Raw genomic sequence first — 24975 nt, 5'->3', positions numbered from 1 at the left:
CCCTTGCCTTATTTCTTTTCTTACAGGTAAAGCATCTAGTTTCTCATCTCTAAATAGAATGTTTGCTATAGGTTATTATAAATGTTCTTTACCAAGTTAAGGAAGTTCTCTTCTATACTAAGTCTGCTGAGAGTTTTTATCATGAATGGGGGTTGGATTATGTCAATTGTTTTTCTGTTTCAGTGGACACAATTATATAATTTTTCTTCTTTATACCTTGACATATTGGTTTACACTTATTTTCAAATGTTGAACTTGCCTACTTGGAATAAATCCAGCTTGGTCATGGAGTCTCTCTTGTTTGGCACATACACATTTAGGATTGTAATGCTTTCTTTGTGGATTGATTCTTCTAGTATTCTGTAATGACTTTTTTTGTCTTTGCTAATTTTCTTCGCTCTGAATTCCATTTTTTATGTTAATATAGCTTTTCCTATTCTTTATTATTAATGTTTACATCTTTTTCTATTCTTTTTCTATCCTTTTACTTTCAATCTATGTCATATTTGAAGGGAGTTACTTGTAAAAAATATATTTTCAGATCATGTTTTCTTTTTAATATACTCTGCCAATCTTTGTTTTTTGACTAATGTATTTAGAACATTTATATTTAAGGCAATTATTAATATGTTTGGGCTGAAGTCTGCCACCTAATTTGTTTTCTATTGTTTCTTCTTTTTATTATTCTTCTGTTTCTCCTTTTTCACCTTTCTGTGCATTATTCGAACATTGTTCTTGTCTTCTTTTTGTAGTATTCCATCTTCATTTTTGTTTTTGAGTATATCAGTTTGTAAAGTTTCTTAAAGGTTACTCTAGGTATTACAAAATGCATATATAATTTATCATATTACTCTCTTATCAATGTTTTACTACCTTGAGTGAAGTATAAAACACCTAAATTCCCTTAAATTCCCTTTACCTTACTTCTTTTTTAAATATCATTGTCTCTGCATACATTGAGTTCCACGTCAGGCAGTATAATAATTTTTTGCTTCAAACATCAAATTTTATTGAAGAAACTCTTGAGAATTAGTTATTATAATTATTGTATTTTTATCCATTTTGATATTCTTTCCTTTCTAAATTCCAAGTCTTCTTTTATGATTACCTTTTTTCTTAGAGAAATTTCTGTAGCCATCTTTCAAAGGTAGATTTTCTACCAACAAATTCTCTTAGTCTTCATTCATATGAGAATATCTCTATTTCCCCATCATTCCTGGTTTTGTTTTGTTTTGTTTACTGGATATAGAATTTTTGGTCAATATATTTTTTCTTTCATTACTGCCCTCTAGCCTTGTTTCAGATAAGAAATCTGCTGTCATTCAATCTAGTTTTCCTTTCAAAGTAATGAGTCATTTCTCTCTGCTTGCTTTTAAGATTTGTTTCTTAGGTTTTCATTTTCTTAAGTTTAACTGTAATGTGTCTTGATGTGCCTTTATTTGGGTTTATGCTATTTGAGTTCACTTAGTCTCCTGAATCTGCAGGTGTACATATTTCACTATTTCTTGGGAGACAGAATTAGCCCTTTCCCAGTCCGTTGCTCAGTCTCTGCTGCTGGGTGAGTATGGAGGTTCAGCTGCCTGAAGACACCAGTGGTGAGATGAGTCCTCAGTCTCACTGATGCTGGGAGGGGATGAGAGCCCAGCTTCTCACTGAGCCCTTCTGACACTGATGAAGTGGAGTGGAGTGAGTGAAGCAGAGTGGTGATCAGCTTCTCATGGAACACTCTCATTAAGTCTCCTAGTTGCTGGATGTGGGTAGAGGCTCAGCTTACTCTGTGACCTCATTGACATTACCCCTGCAAGGGAATTGGGGTATAATGTCTGCTTCTGCCATACTGAGGATGGAAGATAAGCTCTCCACTTGGCCCCACTGAACCAGTGGGGGTGGGGAGAGGTGGGGTGATTTTTCTGTTAGTGTTTAGCTGGAGTAGGATGCGTATTGCCAAAAAAGGTTTTCTGATGTTTGGCCTCCCTTCTCCAAATCCTTTGTCTAGAGGGGGACAGACTCTTCTTGAAGCTGTTATTTTCTGAGGCTATTGAAGGTTCCTGGCCAGAGCTTCTGCAACTCCTTATCTGGAATATATGGGGCACAATAAGGAAATTCAGGGAACTCACCACTCTTTTTTTTCCCTCAAATTCCGAGATCCTTAGTCCTCCCAACCTCTTTCCATCTTTCAGAGACTTCCTTTACTTGTTTCTTTTGCTATGTCCAGGGGCTTTTTAGTTCTAAGAGTGATGGTCTGGAAGCAATAGGGGTGTTCTATATTTTCCAGAACAGAAAGTCTTCCTTCTTGAATCTCCATGATGTTTTGCATAGTTATAACACTCATCCTCCACTACTGCAGAGATAAGGGCATTGTGTTATGACTTGGAGTGATATTAAGTGTATAAGGTATCACCACTCTACTGTCTGTGGTACCACTTTCCCCAGATCATTCAAAACCTTGTTCTCATGAGGCCTGGGTAATGAGTATTATCTTTTCACATAAAACATGTGTTTTCGTTTTTCTTTTCTTTTTTTCCCCTTTTATGACCATACCTCCGGCATATGGAAGTTTCCAGGCTAGGGGTCCAATCAGAGCTACAGCTGCTGGCCTAGGTCACTGCCACAACAATGCCGGATCCTAGTCGCATCTGTGACCTATGCTGCACCTTGTATCAGTGCCAGATCCTTAACCCAGTGAGTGAGGCACGGATCAAAACCACATCCTCATGGACACTATGTCGAGTTCTTTTTTTTTGTTGTTGTTGTCGTTGCTATTTCTTGGGCCGCTCCCGCGGCATATGGAGGTTCCCAGGCTAGGGATTGAATCGGAGCTGTAGCCACCGGCCTACGCCAGAGCCACAGCAACTCGGGATCCGAGCCGCGTCTGCAATCTACACCACAGCTCACGGCAACGCCGGATCGTTAACCCACTGAGAAAGGGCAGGGACTGAACCCGCAACCTCATGGTTCCTAGTCGGATTCGTTAACCACTGCGCCACGACGGGAACTCCTATGTCGAGTTCTTAAGCCACTTAGCCACAATGGGAACTCCTGCTTGTTTTTTTTTTTTCTAAACCAAATTGCATTTGCAAAGGGCATACACTTGGCTGGTAGAATGTCCAGCATCAGTAATTTCAAGGGCTCCTTTCCCTTTCCATGAGATGTTATTAAATTTTGAGGCTTGCTTGCTTCTAGAAAAATGGAGATATATGTAGTCCTTAGTTCTTGTTTGTTATGGAAACCTCCACTGTTCATTATATGACATCAGATGACCTATGCTAGTCCTTGCTAATCTGTCTGGCTCTTGTGCCAGAAGAGCTATAGAACTGCCCCTTTCAGCAAGCCTTGCTACTAATCATAGAATGAATCCCAGAATCTTTTACAGCTGCTCTTAGCATCTTTACCCATGGTATACAACTTCACAGACGTCCACAGCCATATCTCACCACTTTTGGTGGTGCAAAGAAATGAGGCTTAAATTCATTTCACTAGCAGAACTTTTTACTCAATCCCTGACTATCTTTAATCTCTGAGAAGTAGATTAAACATAAAATATGGATTCAAACTACTTGAGTTCAAATCCTGAATCTGTCACTTACTACTTCATTGACTTAAGACAAAATTATAACTCTCCAAGCCTCGTTTTCCCTCACCTACAAAACGGTAGGTACCTTATCATAATAGCAGATTAAACAAGATATTTGTAAAACTGCTGCAACAATGCTGGTTAGTATAATACCATAGTAAAAGTGTAAGCTTATATAATAAAATATAATAGGTTCTCTATACTTAATAGGTACAATTTCTCTGCCTAGGGCATGCTCTGCTTTGGCATCAAGCTGATCATAGCCTCTTTAATTGCTAAGGCTTTCACAATATTCACCTGTATAGGGGTCCATTTTCAGGGTAACCCTGAAGTACACCAAAGACGTCACTCTCCTATCTATAACACACCCTGACATGACCCAGTGACAAGAACCTAGACCAGTGCTTCTCCAAGAGTGGTCCACAGACCATCTGCATCAAATCTTTAGAAATATGGCCACGGTATGTGCATATTTATTAAGCTGCCCATGTGATTTTAATGTACACTAAAGTTTGTGAACCACTTCTCTACATTGTCTGTGCCATTTCGCATATGGTTACTGCTTCCTGAAATGTCCATGACCCCCCACCCCCACCTGTGGAAACGAAATGCAGCTGTCTCCATGAAGCCATCCCTAATTCCATTTTTACCACCACCAGCCCATGCAACTCTCTTCTGTTGCTGTAAGACGATTGATATGGAGAAGAATCAGAACTGGGATGCAGGGAAGTGTTGGGAAATACTGGAATTCAGAACCTGGACTAGAGTGGTGGAAAGGACCTATGGTTTGTACTTGGAATCTGTGTATTTGATATGACATTGCAAAAAGTGTGAAGGAAGAAGGGAGAGAAATCAGCAAACAGGGCATGGGAAGAGGAGGAAGCAACAACATAGTGGCTCCCATGGGCTCTCCTGATTGGTCAGAAAAATAAATGCATCTCCCCATGAATCCACCCACCAAGCATCATGTGCATTTTTGTTAGAAGGAGGGTGTGTGTATGCAGAGTGGGTATCAACCACCAGCCTCACGGTGCCATGTTATCACTGTAAGTCAGCATGCCCAGTTATGAGCTTACCACGGGACTGGCTGCTCTGAAGCAGCAGAGGAAAGAATGAATCACCCACCCTCTGAGACTAAGCCCTTGCTCTGAACCCTTACACTCTCATAATTTGTCCTTGTAGTTGCCTCCTTCTGGAAAGTTTTCTGTCTCCATGTCTGCTTGTGAAAATCTTGCCCATCCCTCAGGACCTCTCCCTAAGGCTCCGGGGAACCATGCCCAAGGTCCTGAGCCTCTGGGACTGAGAGCTGAAGACAGAACCCAGAAGCAGGGAGGGAGTTGCCCCTACCCTTGGCTCTCCCTCTCTACCTTCTTAGTTACAACGGAAGCCAACACCTCCACCTTGTTCTCAAGGCTGCCCAAAGTGTCCCAGATATCTCCCTGGCCAGACTGTGGGGCCCCAGGGATGTGCATTCAGAATGTATCCTTCAGGCCATCCCAGTGCTGGAGCTCAGAGACTTCAATTTGTGGAGGAAAAAAAAAAAAAAAATCTATCTGGTTGAAACTGTTTAAGACACCAGCAGAAGGGCTGATTGGCTCCTGTCCTAAGAGTGACAAACTATCCAGGGTCACTAAGTAGGGATCAGGACAGGCGCACATGGCCAGCTCGGGGTCCTGCATTCGTACCTCAGCACATCCCTCGCCCAACGGATCCATCCTCGTCGGCAGGCAAGCGCTTCCTCTCGCCAAGCCGGCTGGCTCCTCCCGCCGTGTCCGCCCTCTTGCCCTTGGCCCCCGGCGTCGTCCTCTTCCCACACTGACTTCGCTCCCGCTGTGCCTGCTGCCTCACTTCCCGTTCTCGCCTCGATCCCCGCTGCCGCCCTCGCTGCCGCGCGCCGCTCCTGCTCCGCTGCCCCCGATCGCCCCTCGTCGTCCGGCCCCGCAGCCCTCGCCTCCGTCGCCGCGGCCGCGCCCCAGACTCGATCGGCTCTGCGCTCCGCGGCCGCCCCGGCCCCCAGCCCCCGGCCGACGCCGCCGTCCTAACAGCCACCACAACCAACACGGAGGCCACGCGCCGCCACTGCCGTCGCGCCGCCTCCACTCGCCCGCCGCCCACCATAGCCCCGCAGCAAACAGGTAGCAGGAAGCGGAAAGCGCCCGCGCTCGAGGCGGCCGCCGCGGGCTCGTCGTCGCAGGGCTCGGCGGCGGCGGCGGACGGAGACGGGCCGCTGCTGCCCAAGAAGCCGAAGCGGCCGGCGGCAAGACGCTCGCTGCTGCACTACCTGAAGGGCCGCGAGGTGGGCGCGCGGGGCCGCGCCGGGCTCCCAGGCTTCGAGGGCGAGCTGCGCGGCTACGCGGTGCAGAAGCTGCCTGAGCTGCTGAGGGAGCGCGAGCTGGCGCTGGGCACCCTCAACAAGGTGTTCGCGTCGCAGTGGCTGAACGCTAGGCAGGTGGTGTGCGGCACCAAGTGTAACACGCTTTTCGTGGTGGACGTGCAGTCGGGTCAGATCACGCGCATCCCTCTGATGCGGGATCGGGCGCCCGGGCCGGCCCGGGCCCAGCCGAGCTGCAGCATCCATGCCATCCACCTAAACCCCTCCAAGACGCTTCTGGCCACCCGGGGGGGAGAAAGAACCCCCAAAGCCTGGCCGTCTACCAGTTGCCCACGCTGGATCCCGTGTGCCTAGGAGACCGCCATGGCCACAAGGACTGGATCTTCGCCATTGCCTGGATGAGCGACACGGTGGCCGTGAGCGGCTCCCGCGACGGCACCGTGGCGCTGTGGAGGATGGACCCCGACGTGTTCCAGGGCAGCATCGCCTGGCACAACAACGCTGGGCTCCCCGTCTACGCCCACATCCGTCCGCGGGACGTGGAGACCATCCCCAGGGCCAGCACCAACCCCAGTAACCGCAAGGTGCGGGCCCTGGCCTTCAGCGGCAAGAACCAGGAGCTGGGAGCCGTGTCCCTGGACGGCTACTTCCACCTGTGGAAAGCGCGGAGCACCCTGACCAGGCTGCTGTCCATCAGGCTGCCCTACTGCAGAGAGAACGTGTGCCTGACCTACTGCGACGAGTTGTCCTTGTACGCGGTGGGCTCCCAGTCCCACGTGTCCTTCCTGGATCCGCGGCAACGCCAGCAGAACATCCGGCCCCTGTGCTCCCGAGAGGGCGGCACGGGTGTGCGCTCCCTGAGCTTCTACCAGCACATCGTCACGGTGGGCACGGGCCACGGCTCCCTGCTCTTCTATGACATCCGCGCGCAGAAGTTCCTGGAGGAGAAGGCCTGGGCCACCCCGCACTCCTCCCCGGGGCCCGCAGGGAGGAAGCTCAAGCTCACCTGTGGCAGAGGCTGGCTCAACCACGACGACCTGTGGGTGAACTACTTCGGTGGCATTGGCGAATTCCCCAACGCGCTCTACACCCACTGCTACAACTGGCCTGAGATGAAGCTCTTCGTCGCTGGGGGGCCTCTCCCTTCAGGCCTCCATGGGAACTATGCTGGCCTCTGGAGCTAAGGATGGCTGTCCTGTCCTCAGAGTGCCCAGATTTACCTTCCAGTCCCCTCTCATGTTCCTTTTTCAGGCTGTGTTTGTGCTTTTGACTCTGTGACTTTTATCTTCCAGGTGGCAAGTGCCCATCTTACCTCTGCTTAGTGTATGAGGCTGAGAGAGAGTAAGAGAGAGGGTGGGCTGGAGAGTGAGGTGTCCTTCGAGGCAATCAAAACTTTTCTCCACCTGTCCAACACTATCGTCTTGAATTCTCATACAAAGTTTTTGACTAATTCTTAGTTGTCTTCACTCTTTGAATCATATTCTCTCTAGTGCCAAGCAGTCATGATTTTACAATTATGCGTATTTTTTCCTTTTCTTTTATTAGTATTTTTTGGTACCAGTATTACAATGATACTGTTTTAGTTATTTTTCATTGCAGATTGTTGGTATATTAAGTACACTTTTTTTAAAAAACACGGTTTCTACATCTGTCATGTAAAGCTAGCTGTAGTTTTATAGTATTCTTCCAATGGGAAAATACATTCCAATTTGTAGATTACCCAGAAAAACCTGGGTTTGAACCCCAGCTCTATTATTTGCTTACTCAATAAAGATGGCTGTGTTACTTAACTTTTCTAAACCTAACCTCATATTACTAATCTTTATATTCCTAGCATTTAGCACACTGCCTGATTCATATAGGCACTCCATTGATACTAGTTCTCTTTCTTTCTCAATCCCTGCCATTTCTGTTAGGGGGCATGTGTATTTTTTTCTACTTGATTATTACAGTTTTACAGGGAAATTTTTGTTTTACTTTTTAGGGCCACACCTGCAGCACATTGAAGTTCCCAGACTAGGGGTCAAATCAGAGCTGTAGCTGCTGGCCTATGCCACAGCCACAGCAAAACTGAGTGGCATCTGCAACTTACACCTACAGCATAGCTCATGGCAACATCAAATTTACAAGGAAATTTTTATATGCATTGTGGAAGTTGGACATATAGAAAAGCAAAATGAATGAAAAGAAGACTACCTCATTTCCATCAGCCAGTTACTACTACTATTAACAACTCAGTGAATATCTTTCCAGATTTTTTTTCTGTATATACACATACCTATCTGTGTAGTCACTACTAAAATGAGAATACTTTGCACAGGTTAGTTCATAATTTGCTTTTTGTAGTTAATGATTCCATCTTTCCCTGGCAATAAATATTCATTTTAACTGTTATTCAGGATGTTCTTAATGTGTACGGACTGAAACTCAAAGTGAATGATTAAATGCACCACTCAGGAAATTCTTCCCATCATGAGAAATCATTAGAACAATATAGCAGACATTTAACCCAATATAAGTGTGTATACTTACTTAAAACTTTAACAAGTTAACTGTAAATTTTTATTGCATAGATGCTTGTTAATTCAGTGATTTTCAGATATTAGAGTACATCAGAGAGACTTGCACATCTTTTTTTTTCTCTTTTTAGGCCTGTACCTGCAGTATATAGAAGTTCCCAGGCTAGCAACTTAGCTCAGTGCTATTTCTTCATTTTACCTAAATATGATTATGCCTATTAACAAAGTCATTTTGAAACTATTCCAACTAAGAACTTTCTGGTAATTTATGCATAGCCACAGCAATGTCCGACCCGAGCCATGCCTGTGACCTACACCGCATCTTGTGGCAACCCTGGATCCTTAACCCACTGAGCAAGGCCAGGGATCGAAACTTCATCCTCATGGATAGTAGTCGGGTTCTTAACATGCTGAGCCATAAAAGGAACTCTGACTTGCACATCATCTTTTATTTTATTTTATTTTTTGTCTTTTCTAGGCTGCACCCACGGCATACGGAGGTTCCCAGGTTAGGGCTCTAATTGGAGCTGTAGCCCCCGGCCTACACCACAGCCACAGCAGCTCAGGATCTGAGCCACATCTTTGACCTACACCACAGCTCACTGCAACACTTGATCCTTAACCTACTGACCAAGGCCAGGGATCAAATCCACAACCTCATGGTTCCTAGCTGGATTTGTTAACCATTGAGCCATGATGAGAACTCCAACTTGCACATCTTTTAAAAGTAAGAGATCCCTAAATCTCAACTCAGACCTACTGAAACAGAATTCCTTTGTAAAAACACCATTTTATTTGAGTGTTTTCAAATTAATCCATTCAAACACAAAATGAGATAGCCACAACAAAACAAGACATCTGCCATAAAGATTTATGATGTAGCAGAGGAGAAAGATACCAAAATCATTAATTATAAAAATTCATGATGACAGCAAGAGGTACATAGAGTATTAAGGGTATATACTAAGTACAATGAAAAAATGGTAAGAATAACAATTATTTCTGCTAAAAAGTTCGTGGAGAGCTCCCACAAGAGGCCATATATGTGCTGTATCTATAAAGTAAAATAAGAGTGGAGAAAGCATTAATATTGGTTTGAAAGCACATTGTGAGTGTCTGGAATGTAGGAGCATGTACATACGTACATACATAGGACTGCTGCAGTTTGACCTTGTGGAATTTGAAGTGTCTGTGGGATTTGTAGACAGAAATATCTGGTTGGTAGTTAGAAATATGAATCTGGAGCTCATAGAGAAGTTAGAGCTAGAGATACAGATGTGGGATCATTACTAAAGTAATGGTACTTGGGAGAGGCTGGGAGGGGTGAAGAGCTAAGTCTTCTGGTTCTCATTCCAAAACTTACCTATATTTAATAGGTCTACATATCTATATCTATATCTATCTATCTATATGCATTATTATGTCTGTCACATAGTATGTAATATATTAAACACAATCTAGTGCCCCCCCCCCCCAAAGAAATATTTCATCTTTTCATTTGGTAATGATCAACTCTTAAATTTTCCCTAATACAATTATACTAAGCAAAAGAAGTTCAGGGTAAGCTACCAAATGTTTCTATTTTAAATAAAGAAAAAAATCTACATTTTGGTTAGATGTTTTTGCAACGTTTGTACAATGTAGGTCATTCTACAATTGGGCAAGAAGAAAGCTAAATATTGATGGTACCTTCCTTACAAATGACTTTTTTGTTTTTCCATTTTGGAGGTACAGTTCACTGAAGCAAACACATTGATGATGTCAATGAGAGTAATGGTGCTATTTTTCACCCTTTCTAATGCCATTATTGTGCCATTCTCTGTTTCAACCTAAGGCATTAATGTTTCATGTTGATTAAATTTTAACATCTAAATTGCCCTTTTATGTTACACACAAATGATAAACTTGACTGTTCCAGTCAGAGGGCAGCAACTTTAGTTTCCTCTAGGCTCCTAGTAAATTCATCAAATAACTTCCCCAAGCACCTCAGATATGGCTCATTTTTGTTCCTCCTTCCTTACTAACCCAGAGATAAAGGGTTGAGTGTGTTTTTTTGTTTTTGAATTATGCCACACATGACTAAACTAGACCCTGTTTTACACAAGAGATGCATTCCTTGACATTTGTACATGAAGCACATTTTTGAAAATGGAATCATATATTCCCCCATTGATTTACATTATAATTTTAGAAGTGTCATCTTTATAATGGATTGATTTCCAATTGACAGTGGTTTCTAACATGTTGCCACTGCCTCCACCTCTGAGACAAGTACTTTAGTTTTCAAATAAAAGCTAAGTGATGTAATAAAATCCTCTATTTCAAAGAATATTAAAGAATACGTTCAGAATGTGATAACTTAAGCCCTATTTCATTTGTTCAGAAGATGGGATTTCTTAAAATAGTACTTCTTGTAATTTGATTTGTTTTGTATATATTTGTCATAAACCAAAGCAAATTCTAGGATACTCTCATACGCTGTGCCTAAAGGAGCTCTCTTCTTTCTTTTCTCTGGTTTTTCTATAGAATACTGCCCTAAGCAAAAGTGTTTGGCTTATGGATACTCCCAGGGGTTGATAAATAATACTTAGGTTTTCCTCACTACTTTAGCCTTTTAAAAATTAGGGTATTTAAATTAGTTTTTCAAAGGATAGTTCCAGCATCATCATGCTAGACTGACTGTAGTGCCAGAAATCATAAGAATGTAAAACGATTCCTTAGTTGCCTTCTTAAAGATCAGGGGCTTTTTTAAAATATTTTTTTCCATTGTGGTAAAACACACACAACACAAAATTTACCATCTTAATGCATTTTTAAGAGTGCAGTCTAATAGTGTTAAGTGCATTCATATTGTGAAACTAATCTCCAGGACTTTGTCATCTTGCAAAACCAGAACTCTATATCCATTGAACAAGTATTTTCCATTGTTCCCTCTTCACCTGCCCCTGGTAACCATCATTTCACTTTCTGTCTCGGAATTTGACTACTCTAGGTACCTTATATAAGTGGAATCATACAATATTCATCTTTTTGTAATTAGCTTATTTCACTTAGTATAATTTCCTCAAGGTCATCTATGTTGTATCATGTGTCAAAACTTCCTTCATTTTTAAGACTAATATTCCATTGTATATATACCATGTTTTATTGATCCACTCATCCGTTGATGGGTACTTCAGTTGCTTTCATCTCTTGACTGTTGTGAATAATGCTGCTATGAACATGGGTTTGCAAATATCTTTTCCAGACTCTTTTGTTTTCAATTATTTTGGAAATATACCCAGAAATGCAAATGCTAAATCTTATGGTAATTCTGTTTTTGTTTTCTATAGTGGCTATATCATTTTACATTCCTTCCAATGACTCACAAGATTTCTGATTTCTCCATATCTTGAACAACATTTATTGTTTCCTGTTTTTTCTAACAGTCACCATCCTCCTGGGGTGTGAGGTGTCCAGGGCTGTTTTTCAGCTTGTTTCAATTTATAATTGATTTATACAAACATTCTAGCCCAATCCTTAAGTATTAATAGTGCATTATATGTGGAACAGAACATGATTATTGTGGGAAGCAATCATGATGATTTAACATGGGGAAGGGAGTCTCGATATATATCAAACATATAGGAATCTGTTTTTGTTATATATTTTCTTAAAAAAGTACCAAGTTGGATAATTTGAAAATTAGAATTTAACTACCTCTTTTTAAAAGTCCTCAATATATTTAATCTCTAATGTATATATTTGAAAACATCTAGTTCCTAACTAGATTTAAGGAAAAAGTTATATCTTAAATGCTATCCTTAGTGTATTTTGAGAGGAAGTACCCATAGTGAGAAAATTAACTTTAGAAATAACTAGTATTATATTCCACACATGAATATAACTTTCTTACAATTGACCTTAGCCTGAAGTTTCTTAGAAGTGTCTTGGGAAATAAAGTGAATTATAAATAGAGGATATGTCACTTTCAGTGGCAGTTGATGGAGCAAAACATCATAGAAAGTTTCAACACCTGAAACTAATTTTAAACTCAGTGTTGGAGTGTGCTTTTAGAAAATCTGTTTTAAATAATGGATGAAACAAACTACCTCTTGCTATCCACTCTGTTTTACAGGTCAAATTACATAACCAGCAAGAAGCAATTTAACTTCTCAGTAAATAACTGAATATTTAAGAAATTAAACTATACTAAAATAGCCATCTTAAAATTCTGTGTATCTGGAAAGGTCTAGTCTCATTCTAGACCCTTAAAAGTTGAGATGTGTTTATAATAAAAAAATACAGGGAGTTCCCGTCGTGGTGCGGCAGAAACGAATCTGACTAGGAACCAGTAGGTTGCGGGTTCGACCCCTGGCCTCACTCTGTGGGTTAAGGATCTGGTGTTGCCGTGAGCTGTGCTGTAGTTCACATTCAAGGCTCGGATCCCACATTGCTGTGGCTGTGGTGTAGGCCAGCAGCTGTGGTTCTGATTCGACCCCTAGCCTGGGAACCTCCATATGCTGTGGGTGTGGCCCTGAAAAGACAAAAGACAAAAAAATAAATAAATAACTAAATAAACTATATATAGGGATATATAAAAGTGGGTTGTCAAGGAACTTTTACCATCTATATTTACAAATGTTGCAGTGTTTTTAAATGGCTAGCATTTTTTCCTTGTTTTAAATATCTCCTTAAAGCCAATTATGAATGAAGTGCAAAATCCCAAAATTTTATATTTTTATCACACTTTACTGTCATTAGCAATTTACTTATATATCACTAATATTATAAACATCTTGCAAGACCATGTTTTTTGAATTTTTGCTTCTTAATAAAGTGCGTGGCACAATAAATGCCTAACATGTTTTGAACAAGTTGATTTTCTAATTTTTTAAGTAAAAATGAGATTTATTTGGCTTTCTTGATGGTTACAAGCATCTCACTTCTTTATAAACAAGAACCGCAACATCTGTGTGAATATATGTATAATGGAATTAGATATTGTTTATGTACACATTTCTAGATATTCTTGTTAACATTCTTTTTACCTTCAAGTGTTGGTATATTGGATTAAGAGAGGGGATTCTCCTTAGTATATTCTAATTTATGGATGCTAGTAACATGTTTGCTCCAAAAATTCCAAGAAGGTCACACAAATCTCCACTTATCTCTAGTAATATTAATACAGTCAAATTAGATATTCGTCACATTAATTTCCCAATTTGTTTCTCAGCATTATATTGTGTATAGTATTGAGAATAGCAATTACACCCTGACAAAAAAGATGTTTTTATCTTCTCCACCTTTATTGGCCTGTTTTTGAGAAAATTTTGATTAGAAGTAACCCAGAGAACTAACATACCATTGAATTTAACCTTTTATAAATACATGCTCCAATTTGCAGACAGTAGTTGCTATCTTTTCTTTTTCGTTCAAGGATGAGACAAACATGAAATGACTGGATCCCTAGAAGAAAAATCTATTTTAAACCCAAACTGGTATGGCAATTGGAAAAGTTGTATTTTCACTAGCATCACTTGGTTTTGTTATTTCTAGGAATTTAAAAACATCATACATTGTAAGTCATTGTATCAGATCCTAGAAGGTGGTCAGTTAATTCCTTGAATACTAGTTATAATTGCTTTGAAATTAATTAGATCTTGTATTGATTCAAGGCATGAAATAATACCTCAATGGCAAGTTTAGGAAATGTTGGCTTAGATTAAGATTATCTTCAGGATGCTTCTATGTAATGCAGCTACTACTATTTACAAATGCCCATACACTCATATACCATTACATCACAAATTTCTATCATTACTCACTGTGACATCACTCAGGCTTTGAAATATGGTTTTACATAGGAAATTTCCTAGGTTTTTCTGTCCACCATGCTAAAACACATCACCAAACATCTGACATATAGGAGTGGCTTACTCCCCCAGGTGAACTGAAAACATTGTTCATATCCCACAACTCAGCTTAATAGCTCCCATAGTGTAACTCTTATCTATTAGGTTTGTTTTACATCAGGTATTAAATAAAGGTGTTATTCACTGTTCTATGTTAGTTGTACTTTCAACATCTTCCTGAAATCATATTTTCCAGAAAACAAGTTGATATTTTTAATGTGATGTAGAGTTATTAAAATTATAAAGCCCATTTGTGAATGGTAACCAGAAATTAATGTAAAATAGGAATGCTTATGTATGTAACTGTTCTTAGACTTGAGATGATTATATAAAATGTTTTTGTTGGTCTTTATGTTGATCTTTATTTAACCTCCTCAAAGTGGACATATTTTATAAACTAATAAATGTGTAGAAGTTGAATCCATGTAGAAAATATATATGTACTCAGCAGGGCAACAAAAAAAATGATAAGCACTTTACTCAGTTAAACTAATTTTAACTGAGTAAATATTTTGATGTTATCTAAGCATAAAATTATTAAAATAATTTATGGAAGTATACTCTTGAAACTTAAAATACTGGTCATGGTCCCATGGATTTAGGGATAGAGAAAACTTGCTAGATTATGGTAGTAACTAAAAATGTTTGTCATTTTCCAACAGGTCATTGCTAGTCATGGCTTTTCTCCCAGGCATTCCTTCTTTGTATGTCTTCAGTTTCTCTTAAGAGGGTAAATGAGGATGATTTTTTAAGTATCACAAAAAAAACATGCCTCAGGCAAATAGACAAATACATTTTATTTCTCTCCGGTTTATTTTTTGCAACTATCTTCAAAATATTGTCTGTGATCCTATCAGATGCGAAAATTATGTGTTCCCTCTGTGTTTTTAACTACAAATGTAAGTAAAAGGCACAATAAATTTTGAATCACTCATACTTTCCTAAAACTTAGAAGAAAAATGGGTGAAGGAGGTAATGGAGTTTAACTTTTGGTCACTCCTTGCTTCCTTTGTGGAGGTTAGTATTTCTTCAAAAATGGCTCTGGAACTAGCTGTACTAAAGTTATCCAGGACCTTACCAAATGAAACCAAACTAAATAAAATGCAGATTCCTGGCTGGCCTCAAAAATACTCATTTAAACAATGGTCATCAGAGATTTGGATGCCCTTTAAGTTTTGAGAACAACTGCTTTTAGTGGTTGATATTTCAAATAACTGGTCTTTCTCAGAGCCAATTTTGCTCATTGCTTGTTAACCTGAGCAAACTGCATGGAAGAAAGCCTGATATGATTTAAATGCTTAACTTCATTTTAGACTCAGGCTTTGGTGGTAATGTTCTTATTCCTACTTGCTAGTGGACAGTCTGGAGAATTTATCTCAGCTAAATTTGCTTACACATCCTTAGAATTTAGAAAAGTACATGGACCATAGTATATGTTCAATTAATTTTACCTGGAAGACTAAGAAAACATAAATGAGAGACATTTGTCTGATTGTTCTATTCAGTTTTTAAATTTACTCACATTTTTATACTTTCATGTGTTCTTCATTCTAGTCCATATTTTTTGTTTCCGTCTAGAATAATTTTATTTCTACCTCAAGTACTTCATTGAGTTTTTTTTTTTTTTCTTTTAGGATAAGTGTACTGGTGGCAGCATCTCTTATTTATCATTCATCTGACAATGTCTTTATTTCACTTGCATTTTTAAAAGTATTTTCACTGGGTATAGAATTCAAGGTTGGCAAATATTTTATTTCAGTTTGAGAATGTCATCCAATTAATTTTCATTTCCATTGAGACATCAGTTGCATATCCTTCCTTTGATTGTAACACAATTTTTGCCCCCTCGACTTGATTTTAAGATTTTTTGTGTGTGTGTTTGGTTTTTGTCAGTGTAGTCTTGATATGCCTAGGTGTGATTTCATTGAATGCCTCTTTATTGGGGTTTTCAGAAATTCTTGAATCTGTGAGTTTCATTGTTTTTGGAAAATTGCAGACATCTCTTCAGATATTGTTTCTGTCTCATTTTCTCTTTATGGATCACAAATTACTGGTGTGTTTGAACTTTTTAATATGACCAAGATATCCCTTATGCCTTTTTCTATATTTTACATCATTTTATTCTTCCGTTAAACTGTTTATTTTACTGTTAAAGCCATCTATTTGAGTTTAAGTTATTTTATTTTTATATTCTATATAGTCTATTTTGTTTACTTTCTATATATTCTATTTTTATGGTAAAATTCTTTTTTTTGTTTGTTTTTGTCTTTTCAGGGCTGCAGCCATGGCATATGGAGGTTCCCAGTCTGGGGGTCCAATTGGAGCTGTAGCCACCAGCCTATGCCACAGCAACTCGGGATCTGAGCCATGTCTGCAACCTACACCACAGCTCATGACAATGCCGGATCCTTAACCCACTAAGTGAGGCCAGGGATCGAATCCTCCACCTCATGGTTCCTAGTCGGATTTGATTCTGCTGTGCCACGATGGGGACTCCGTAAAATTCTTCAACTATTATTTAAGGACCTGTCAAGGATACCAAAATATATGGATGCTCAAGTCCCATCGTTGGCATTCCACATCTAATGCTCCTCATCCATGGATTCAACTGCAAATCATGTAGTACTGTATTTATCCAAAAAAAAATCTCAGTTCAAACCTATGTTATTCATAGGTCAACTGTAATTATATTTTAAAAAGCTGCTGTCAACTAATTGCAAATTTTTGATCACCGGTATGCCAGTTTCTAACATTTGATCCCCCCACCCCCCTTGTTTTGGGGCATCTGGTCCTAACTCTTAAGGTGTTTAATAATTATCATCACATTTTAGAACTTTTGTTTAAAATCCTAGAAGCTCCAGATAACATTATCTTTAATCATAAACAGTTTAAACTTTCCTGTTTGGATACCATAATGTGAGCTAAACTCAACTTAATCCACCAAGAGACCAAGATGACACAAATCTAGATTGTGGTTTTGATGAGGCTAAAATTCCACTTCTGAGTCATTCCTGTTCCTAGGGCATAACCCTCTGGAGATTTCAACTACACCTTGCTGTTTCACCAGGGTCTCACCCCTTGGCAGGTTCTAACCTCTTATCTTTTTATCCTAAGCACAGCAAGACTGCCAAAAACCATTTTTATTAGATGATTTCGGCTTCACACCTTTACCTCCTGACGTGTGCAGCTTCACAATTCAGTAAATGTTTTGAGGAGAAAACTAATCATGTGTTTGGCTCTTCATGTCTCTAATTTTGTCACTCCAACCTTGTGAGACAATCAAACACTATGCTAGATTCTCTCTTTCCCTTCCTCCCTCTGTTCACAGACCATTTGTCCAGGATAAACTGATTATCAGCTTCTGGCCTACACCCAGAATTAACAAATTGGGAAAAGCAACTCCATAAGATCTGCTCACCGCTGCAATATTCTACTATCTAAAATATTTTCCCTTATTGGAGTTCCCATCATGACTCAGCAGTTAGTGAACCCAACTGGCATCCATGAGGACACAGGTTCGATCCCTGACCTTGCTCAGTGGGTTAAGGATCCGACATTGCCAGTGAGCTATGGTGTAGGTCGCAGATGTGGCTCGGATCCTGCATTGCTGCAGCTCTGGTATAGGCCAGCAACTATAGCTCTGATTGGACCCCTAGCCTGGGAACCTCCATATGCTGCGAGTGTGTCTCTAAAAAGACAAAAAGACACCCCCCCCAAAAAAGAAAATAAAATATTTTTTCTTCTTCACCTTGTAACTTCTATAGAGTTCTAATATATTTAAACTGATGATGAATTATGTTGTTTCTTATGTTAATCCTGCTTTTCTAGGTGTTCTGGGTAGTACCACTGGTATATTACAACATATTCCATCTCTCTTGGGAAGTGGGAATCTTTGCATCTTACTTTTTTGAGGTGTTACATGCTATGGATGTAATCCTCAGAACAATCCTGTGACTTAGGTACTATCATTATTCCCCTTTTCAGATGAGAAAAATGATGCAAAGAGAGATAATAAGTTCCCAAAGTCACACAGCTAGTAAGTAACATAGCTAGAATGTGAATTCAGTTAGCAAGATCTGGAGTTCATACTCAACGAGTGCTATTAAGAATATACCTTTAAGAAGTTCCTTCATGGCTCAGTGGATTAACGATCTGGCAGTTGTACTGCTATGACTCTGGTTATGACTACGGCATAGGTTCGATCCCTGGCCTGGGAACTTCCACATGGCATGGGCACAGCCAAATAAATAAATAAATAAATAGAATATACCTTTGAGATCTCTTCAGGTAATGATGATGACCTAATGTGCAAGAGTAAGAATTTACTATAATTCATAGGTCAATTCTTTCATGAATAGATATTTATATTGCCTTTGGTTTCTGAAAAATAACTATTTTGTTTTAAACTGGCTTAATCTTTCTTAAGTTTTCCATGACAATGAGATTCAATCTTAATATGTTTAGGAGCTTAAAGAGAAGAACACTTCCATTATAATTATAATCATTCCTTTTCTCACAATTTCCCCACAGTTTGCAAATAAGGTATGATTTGTCAAGAGTAAAATCACTATTGTGTTGTAACAGAGATGTATACAAACAATGTTGTAACAAAGGTATGTGTGTGTGTGTGTGTGTGTGTGTGTGTGTGAGAGAGAGACTGGGTCACTTTGCTGTACAGCAGAAATTGAAGGAATATCGTAAATCAACTACACTTCCATAAAAAATTTAAGCAATCAAAACAACAAACAAAGATGGGTATACTTTTGTTTTCATAGAGTATATATGCATAGTGTAAATTTCTGGCAGTGGACTTTTGGGTCGGTCAATATACACATTTTTAATTTCAGTAATGCACAGCTAAATTTTACTCTAAAAATATCACACCACTTTATACTTTCACCTAATTGTATGAGAATTCTTATTTCCCACATTCTCACCAATACCTAAATTAAAAATTTTTAATATGCATAGAGTTTAATTTTAAATGGGACTAAAAATTTAATGATGATATTCTTTCTTATCTTTCCACCATAAAGATATTTGTTGAATCTTATTAATTTGACTTCAGTCTTATTGTGAATTAACTTAAGAAAAATCATTAGATCATATTTCAAAATGTTTATACATGGATTTAAATCATTCTTCTAAAATTATTTTTTATCTCTAAGTACCTAATAGAGTCTTTATTATGTTATTGAATTTCCTGATACATCATTTTACCATGGTGTATATTTCAGTACTGATAAGATTTAATCAATCAATATTTAATATTTTCTTCTGAGAATTTCTCAAACCAACACTTCTTAATTTTTATCATGTTCCCTTGGGGTGTAAATATGTATTCCATAAGAAATTGTTTTCTGTGGACAAATTTATTTGATAAGTACTGGGTTAAACAATATCAAACTACCCCTTTATTTTCAGAGCCTTCCAAGTGGTCAAGCACATTGTAAATCTCCAAAAGTGGTATGGTTTGTAGCATTTCTAAAACATACTTTACCAGAAGGAACTTTGTTTTTCTTTTTATAGAGAAACATTGAATTAATTTTCTAAGGAACACCGTTGAGGAAATACTGTCTAACAATTGTCCTGTATATGGAAGAATTCTGTACATACTGGAAATGCTAAGAATGGCCCAAGAAGCCTAAGGAGATATAATGGTCATTTACTTTTAGAGGAAATGTATCCAGATGAAAATTTTTTGGATAGACTGATGGTAATTGGCCATGTATTAATATGAACTGATAACAGTCATGTGACTAGAATCATTTGAAACTACTTACCACATTTCAAAAGAATTGTTGCCTAAATTTGTATGAGAATAACAAATCATCTCTATTTAATGGTATCTCTATGTTATGTTTTTCAAATCTTCATCCAGTGTATAATTAATGTTTCAACAGAACTCAACCCAATGAAAGGAAATCAATACTGAATTGCTATCTGTTATCACTTAGCTAAGAATATTTTCAGTGTAATTGACAGGAAGACAGTGATTTTACTCTAAGTAAATCATGCCTTATTTACAAACTATAAGGAAATTGTGAGAAAAGGAAATGGTTATAATTATAATGAAAGTGGGAGTTCCCTTTGTGGCTCAGTGGTTAACAAATCCAACTAGTAAACATGAGGTTGCAGGTTTGATCCCTGGCCTTGCTCAGTGGGTTAACGATCTGGCGTTGCCGTGAGCTGTGTTGTAGTTCGCAGATGCAGCTCAGATCCCGCGTTGCCGTGGCTCTGGCTTAGGCCAGCGGCTGCAGCTCCGATTAGACCCCTAGCGTGGGAACCTCCATATGCTGCAGGAGCGGCCTTGAAAACACACAAAAAAAGACAAAAAAATTATAATGAAAGCGTTCAAGAGAACATCAGTAGTTCTCTTTAATGCTTTAAGCTTCTAAGCACATTCAAATTGAGTCTCGTCATAACGGAAAATTTAAGAAAGATTAAGCCAGTTTAAAACCAAATGGTTATCTTAGATCTTACAAAATATTAACAAACTCAAACATATGTTCACCTACCTGCAGTAATGTTTGATACTTTGATGTTTTCGTTTTAATGAAAGAATGCGGATAATCCTTTAATGGTGTGAAATCTGAAAATCTGGAATAGTTTACTATTTTTTTTTTTTTGCTTCCTCCAGAGTAAACTGCTTTCATTCTCCTGCCAACCCACTTATGCTAAATATATTTGGTTTTGTCAAAAAAGAATGTTTTTGTCCCTTCAATCGTCCCAATTCATATGTTGAAATCCTACCCCCCCCCCATAGTGTTCTTATTAGGAGGTAATTTTGTCCTGAGGTTGTAGCTCTCATAAATGAGATTAGTGCCCTTATCAAAGAGGCTCCAGAGAGATTCCCAGCCTTTTCATGTGAGGACACAGCCAAAACATTGCACCATCTATGAACTAGTACATTACTCTCACCAGACATGGAATCTACCAATTCTTTGATCTTGGACTTCCAACCTCTAGAACTATGAGAAATACACATTTATGGCTTACAAGTCATCTAGTTTATGGCATTTTGTTAAGCAGACCAAACAGACTAAGTTTGAAAATTGGTACCAAGAGTGGTGTAGTGCAACAACAAATACCTAAAAATGTGATAGTAGCTTTGGAAATGGATAATGGGTAGAGGCTGGAAGAGTTTTGAAGTTCATGGTAGAAAAGGCCTACATTGCCATGAAGGGACTGTTAAGGGCAATTCTGATGAAGGCTCAAGGAGAAGAAGGGAGCTGTATAGACAGCCCCAATCTTCTTAGAGAATACCTAAGTGGTCACAAACAAAATGTTAGTAGAAATACAGAAAGCAAAGGCCATTCTGATGAGGTCTCAGAGGGACATGAGGAACATATTGGAAACTGGAGAAAAGGTGATACATGTTATAAACTGGTAGAGATAGAACTTGGCTGAATTGTGTTCATGTCCCAGTGTTTTGTGGAAGGCAGAACTTGAGAGTGATGAAATTGGATATTTGGCTGAAGAAATACCCAAGCACATTGTTGAAGGGGTGGCTTCACTTCTCTTGAATGCCTATAATAAAATTTAAGCAGAGAGAAATGATTTACAGATGGAATTGTTAATCAAAAAAGAAGCAGAGGAGTTCCCCAGTGGCCTACTGGGTTAAGAATCTGGTGTTGTCACTGCTGTGGTTTGGGTCACTGCTGTGGCACAGGTTTGATTCAAGCTCTGGAGGCTTTTGCATGCCGCAGGTGTGGCAAAAATAAATAAATAAAGGAAGCAGAACTTAAAATTTTGGAAAATCCTCAGCCTGTCCATATTGAAAGAAATGAAAAAGCTTATTTAGGAGAGAACACAAAGGGTATAAGCAAATTTGATGAGAAAATGGTTATGGATTGACCATTTCAATGGAAGCAAGGACCTACTGTCTGGTGGGCAGGAAGGAAAATATTTCTCTATCCCTCTAGGTTTTCCCAGCTGGTCTAAGAGTTAAATTGACATGAGACAGATTACCATGTCAAATTTTACTTTGTTCATACAGGTACCACACATACACAAAAGGATCAAAGACCCACATACATGAGAGTTCAGAGACAGAAAGGCAAAATGAGATACAAATGCCATACTGAACTAAGGAATGGGACAGGGGCCCAAGGCTTCCAAGGACCAGAGAGTCATTCACAGGATGATAAGAAGATGAGCAGATGTTTAATATTTATATGTTTGCCCTGCCACACAGATGTAGCCACTTAGATAAAATTTATCTCAAGTAATAACCCTTTTTCTGAGAAAAATCCTCAATTTAATTTCTTCTAGATAGTTAAGGTAGGGGTGGTAGTTTCTCTTGGGCCCACAGAGTCCCAATTGCCTTTAGTTCCAAATAATTCATATTCCAGAGTGGTGTATCTTGAGGAGGCCTGTTCCAACATTTCCATGTCCATGACAATGGAAGAATGACCCTGGAAGCAATTTGGAGATCACTGGGGCTTCCCCTGACATCTCAGGCCCAGAGTACAAGGGCCCGGGGGCACAGAATGATTTCAAGGCTCAGCTCCCAGCATTCTTCCCTGAGCTCCTCAGCACCCAGAGGTGGAGCTCTGGTGGGCTCAGGTGAAGTATGGGCTGAGGTGGCTGCCCCTATGGAGGGCACAGGTGGTAAACCCGGGCAGCATCAGCCAGGGGCTGTCCCTGCCTGCTAGCAGAGTGCACAAGCCATGGGGGCATGCTGCCTTCACGTTTCAAAAAATGCCCCAGAGATCTTCAGGGCCCAGGCAGAGAATGGCCAAGGGGGTGGACTCATCTGAGAAAGTCCCAACTAAGGTAACTCTCAGCTGAGCCATAGGGGCAGGGCTACTCTCCTGATCCCAGACCAGAACCACAAGCACGCCACTGCAACCCACTAGATGTTGGTTTATCTGTGTCCAGCAAAGCCATTGCAGTGAAACCAGGCTCCAATGTGTCCAGAAAGTGAGAAATGGAGCCTCAGCATTTAGTGTTATTTGCCCATTAGGTTTTGAACTTATTTTGGAACTGTTACTCCTATTATCTTTTTTTTTCCTTCCTTTTGGAATGTCTACTCTTTTCCTGTCCCACCACTGTATTTTGTAAGCCACAACATCTTTGTTTTCACAGATTCATGGCAGGGAAAGCAATTTGCCGCAGGATGAATCATATCTTGAATCTTGCCCATATCTAATTTAGATGAAACTTAGATCAGACTTTGGACTTAGACTTCAGCGCTGATGACATGAATAGACATGAATTTTGGGGACCCAGAGGCAGAATGCCATGGACTGAATATATTCCCCAAAATCCATATGTTGAAACCTAAAGTCCAAAGTGATGGTATTGTAAGATGGGGCCTTTGAAGGGTACTTAGGTCATGAAAGTAGAGCCTTCATGAATTATTAGAGATTAATGACCTTATAAAGGAGGCCTAATAAATCTCCCTTGACCCTTCTGCCATGTGAGATTACAGCAAAAAGGCAAGTATCTATGAGGAAACTGGCTCTCATCAGGCACTGAATCTGCTGGTGCCATGATCTTGGACTTCTTGGCCTGCAGAACTATAAGGAATAAGTGTTTATTGTTTCTAAGCTACAAAGTTTACAGTATTTTTTTTATAGGAGCTAAAATGGACAGAGACAATTACATGGCTATGGCAAGAACAGGAGACACCAATGAGAAAGAACTAGCTATGAGCCATTTGTTAAGATCTTGTTTACAGTTCCATCAAAATGGTTTCTCACTTCTTAGCTTAAGTATTTGTACCTTGTAAGTATATTCATTCTATGAATAAAAACATTATTAAGGGAGAGTTCAAGATAGGAAAGTAAGACTGCATACTTAATATAAACTAGTGAAATGGATATATACATTAGCCACCAGCAGATAGTACTGGCTATAATAAAATAAGAGAACTTCAATTTAAACAAATCTTTATTATCGTTTATGATACACTCAGACACACATCTAATTAATTTATCCACAGTCAAATAGCTGTTCACTGTACATTTACATCAATTCACATTTAGGGCTAAATCCTGCCTAATTCAGAATAACAATTTACCTGAATTTCTCTGCTTGCTCAGAGCCACCAATACAGCAGGTAATATAAAGATAGGGCAGAGAGAAAATAAATACTTCTCTTCTAAAGTCAGGCATTATAACCTTGTTTCCTAAAGTAAACACTTAGAAATTTCTACTCTTTGTTTTTTTTCTAATTCGTCGGACCACTTTGTTTTAAACTACTTTCATGAGGCTGTTCCAAACCAGTGTACATAAACTGCAATTAAATAGAGAGCTCCCAGAAGGGGGTGCTCTCCTGCCCCAAGAAGATAGCAGAGCCCAACAGGAAGAAGAAAGATTCTTCTTTCCTGGCAAGGACTCCACCAATTAAAAGGCAAGGGTTCTTTGTTTACTGTAGCCCTCCCAACTTCTCTTTCCTCTTTTTAGAAGCCTTCTCTTTCCCTTGCTCTGTGGGGAACTTGCATATGGCTTGTTGGTGGTTTCAGGCCCTGAATTTCAATCCTCTGTTGATCTGAATAAGCCCATCTTTGCTGGAGAAATGACTGGCAGTCTATTTGTTTCTGGTCAATAAGACACACCTCAACTCTGATTCTAACCCCTTGCCTGCTCAGATATTTATTTGCCAACAGACCCTATCTTTCATTTAGTAGGATTTTTAGTCAGATATTT

At 39.4% G+C, this 24975-nt stretch overlaps 1 protein-coding gene across 1 annotated transcript; it reads left to right on the top strand.

The window, feature by feature from the left end:
- Positions 1 to 5230: 5230 nt before the first annotated feature.
- LOC125118115 (DDB1- and CUL4-associated factor 12-like protein 2) lies at positions 5231 to 7107 on the top strand. Its single transcript, XM_047764251.1, is given in 3 exon segments — positions 5231 to 5460; positions 5519 to 6203; positions 6206 to 7107. Coding segments are annotated over 3 exon segments (1800 nt in total). The 3' UTR covers positions 7091 to 7107.
- Positions 7108 to 24975: the final 17868 nt, after the last annotated feature.

The sequence above is a fragment of the Phacochoerus africanus genome, chromosome X, assembly GCF_016906955.1.
Source record: "Phacochoerus africanus isolate WHEZ1 chromosome X, ROS_Pafr_v1, whole genome shotgun sequence".
Classification (NCBI taxonomy): Eukaryota; Metazoa; Chordata; class Mammalia; order Artiodactyla; family Suidae; genus Phacochoerus; species Phacochoerus africanus.
The sequence above is the reverse complement of the archived record's forward strand: the minus strand, read 5'-3'. Positions and strand labels throughout refer to the sequence as shown.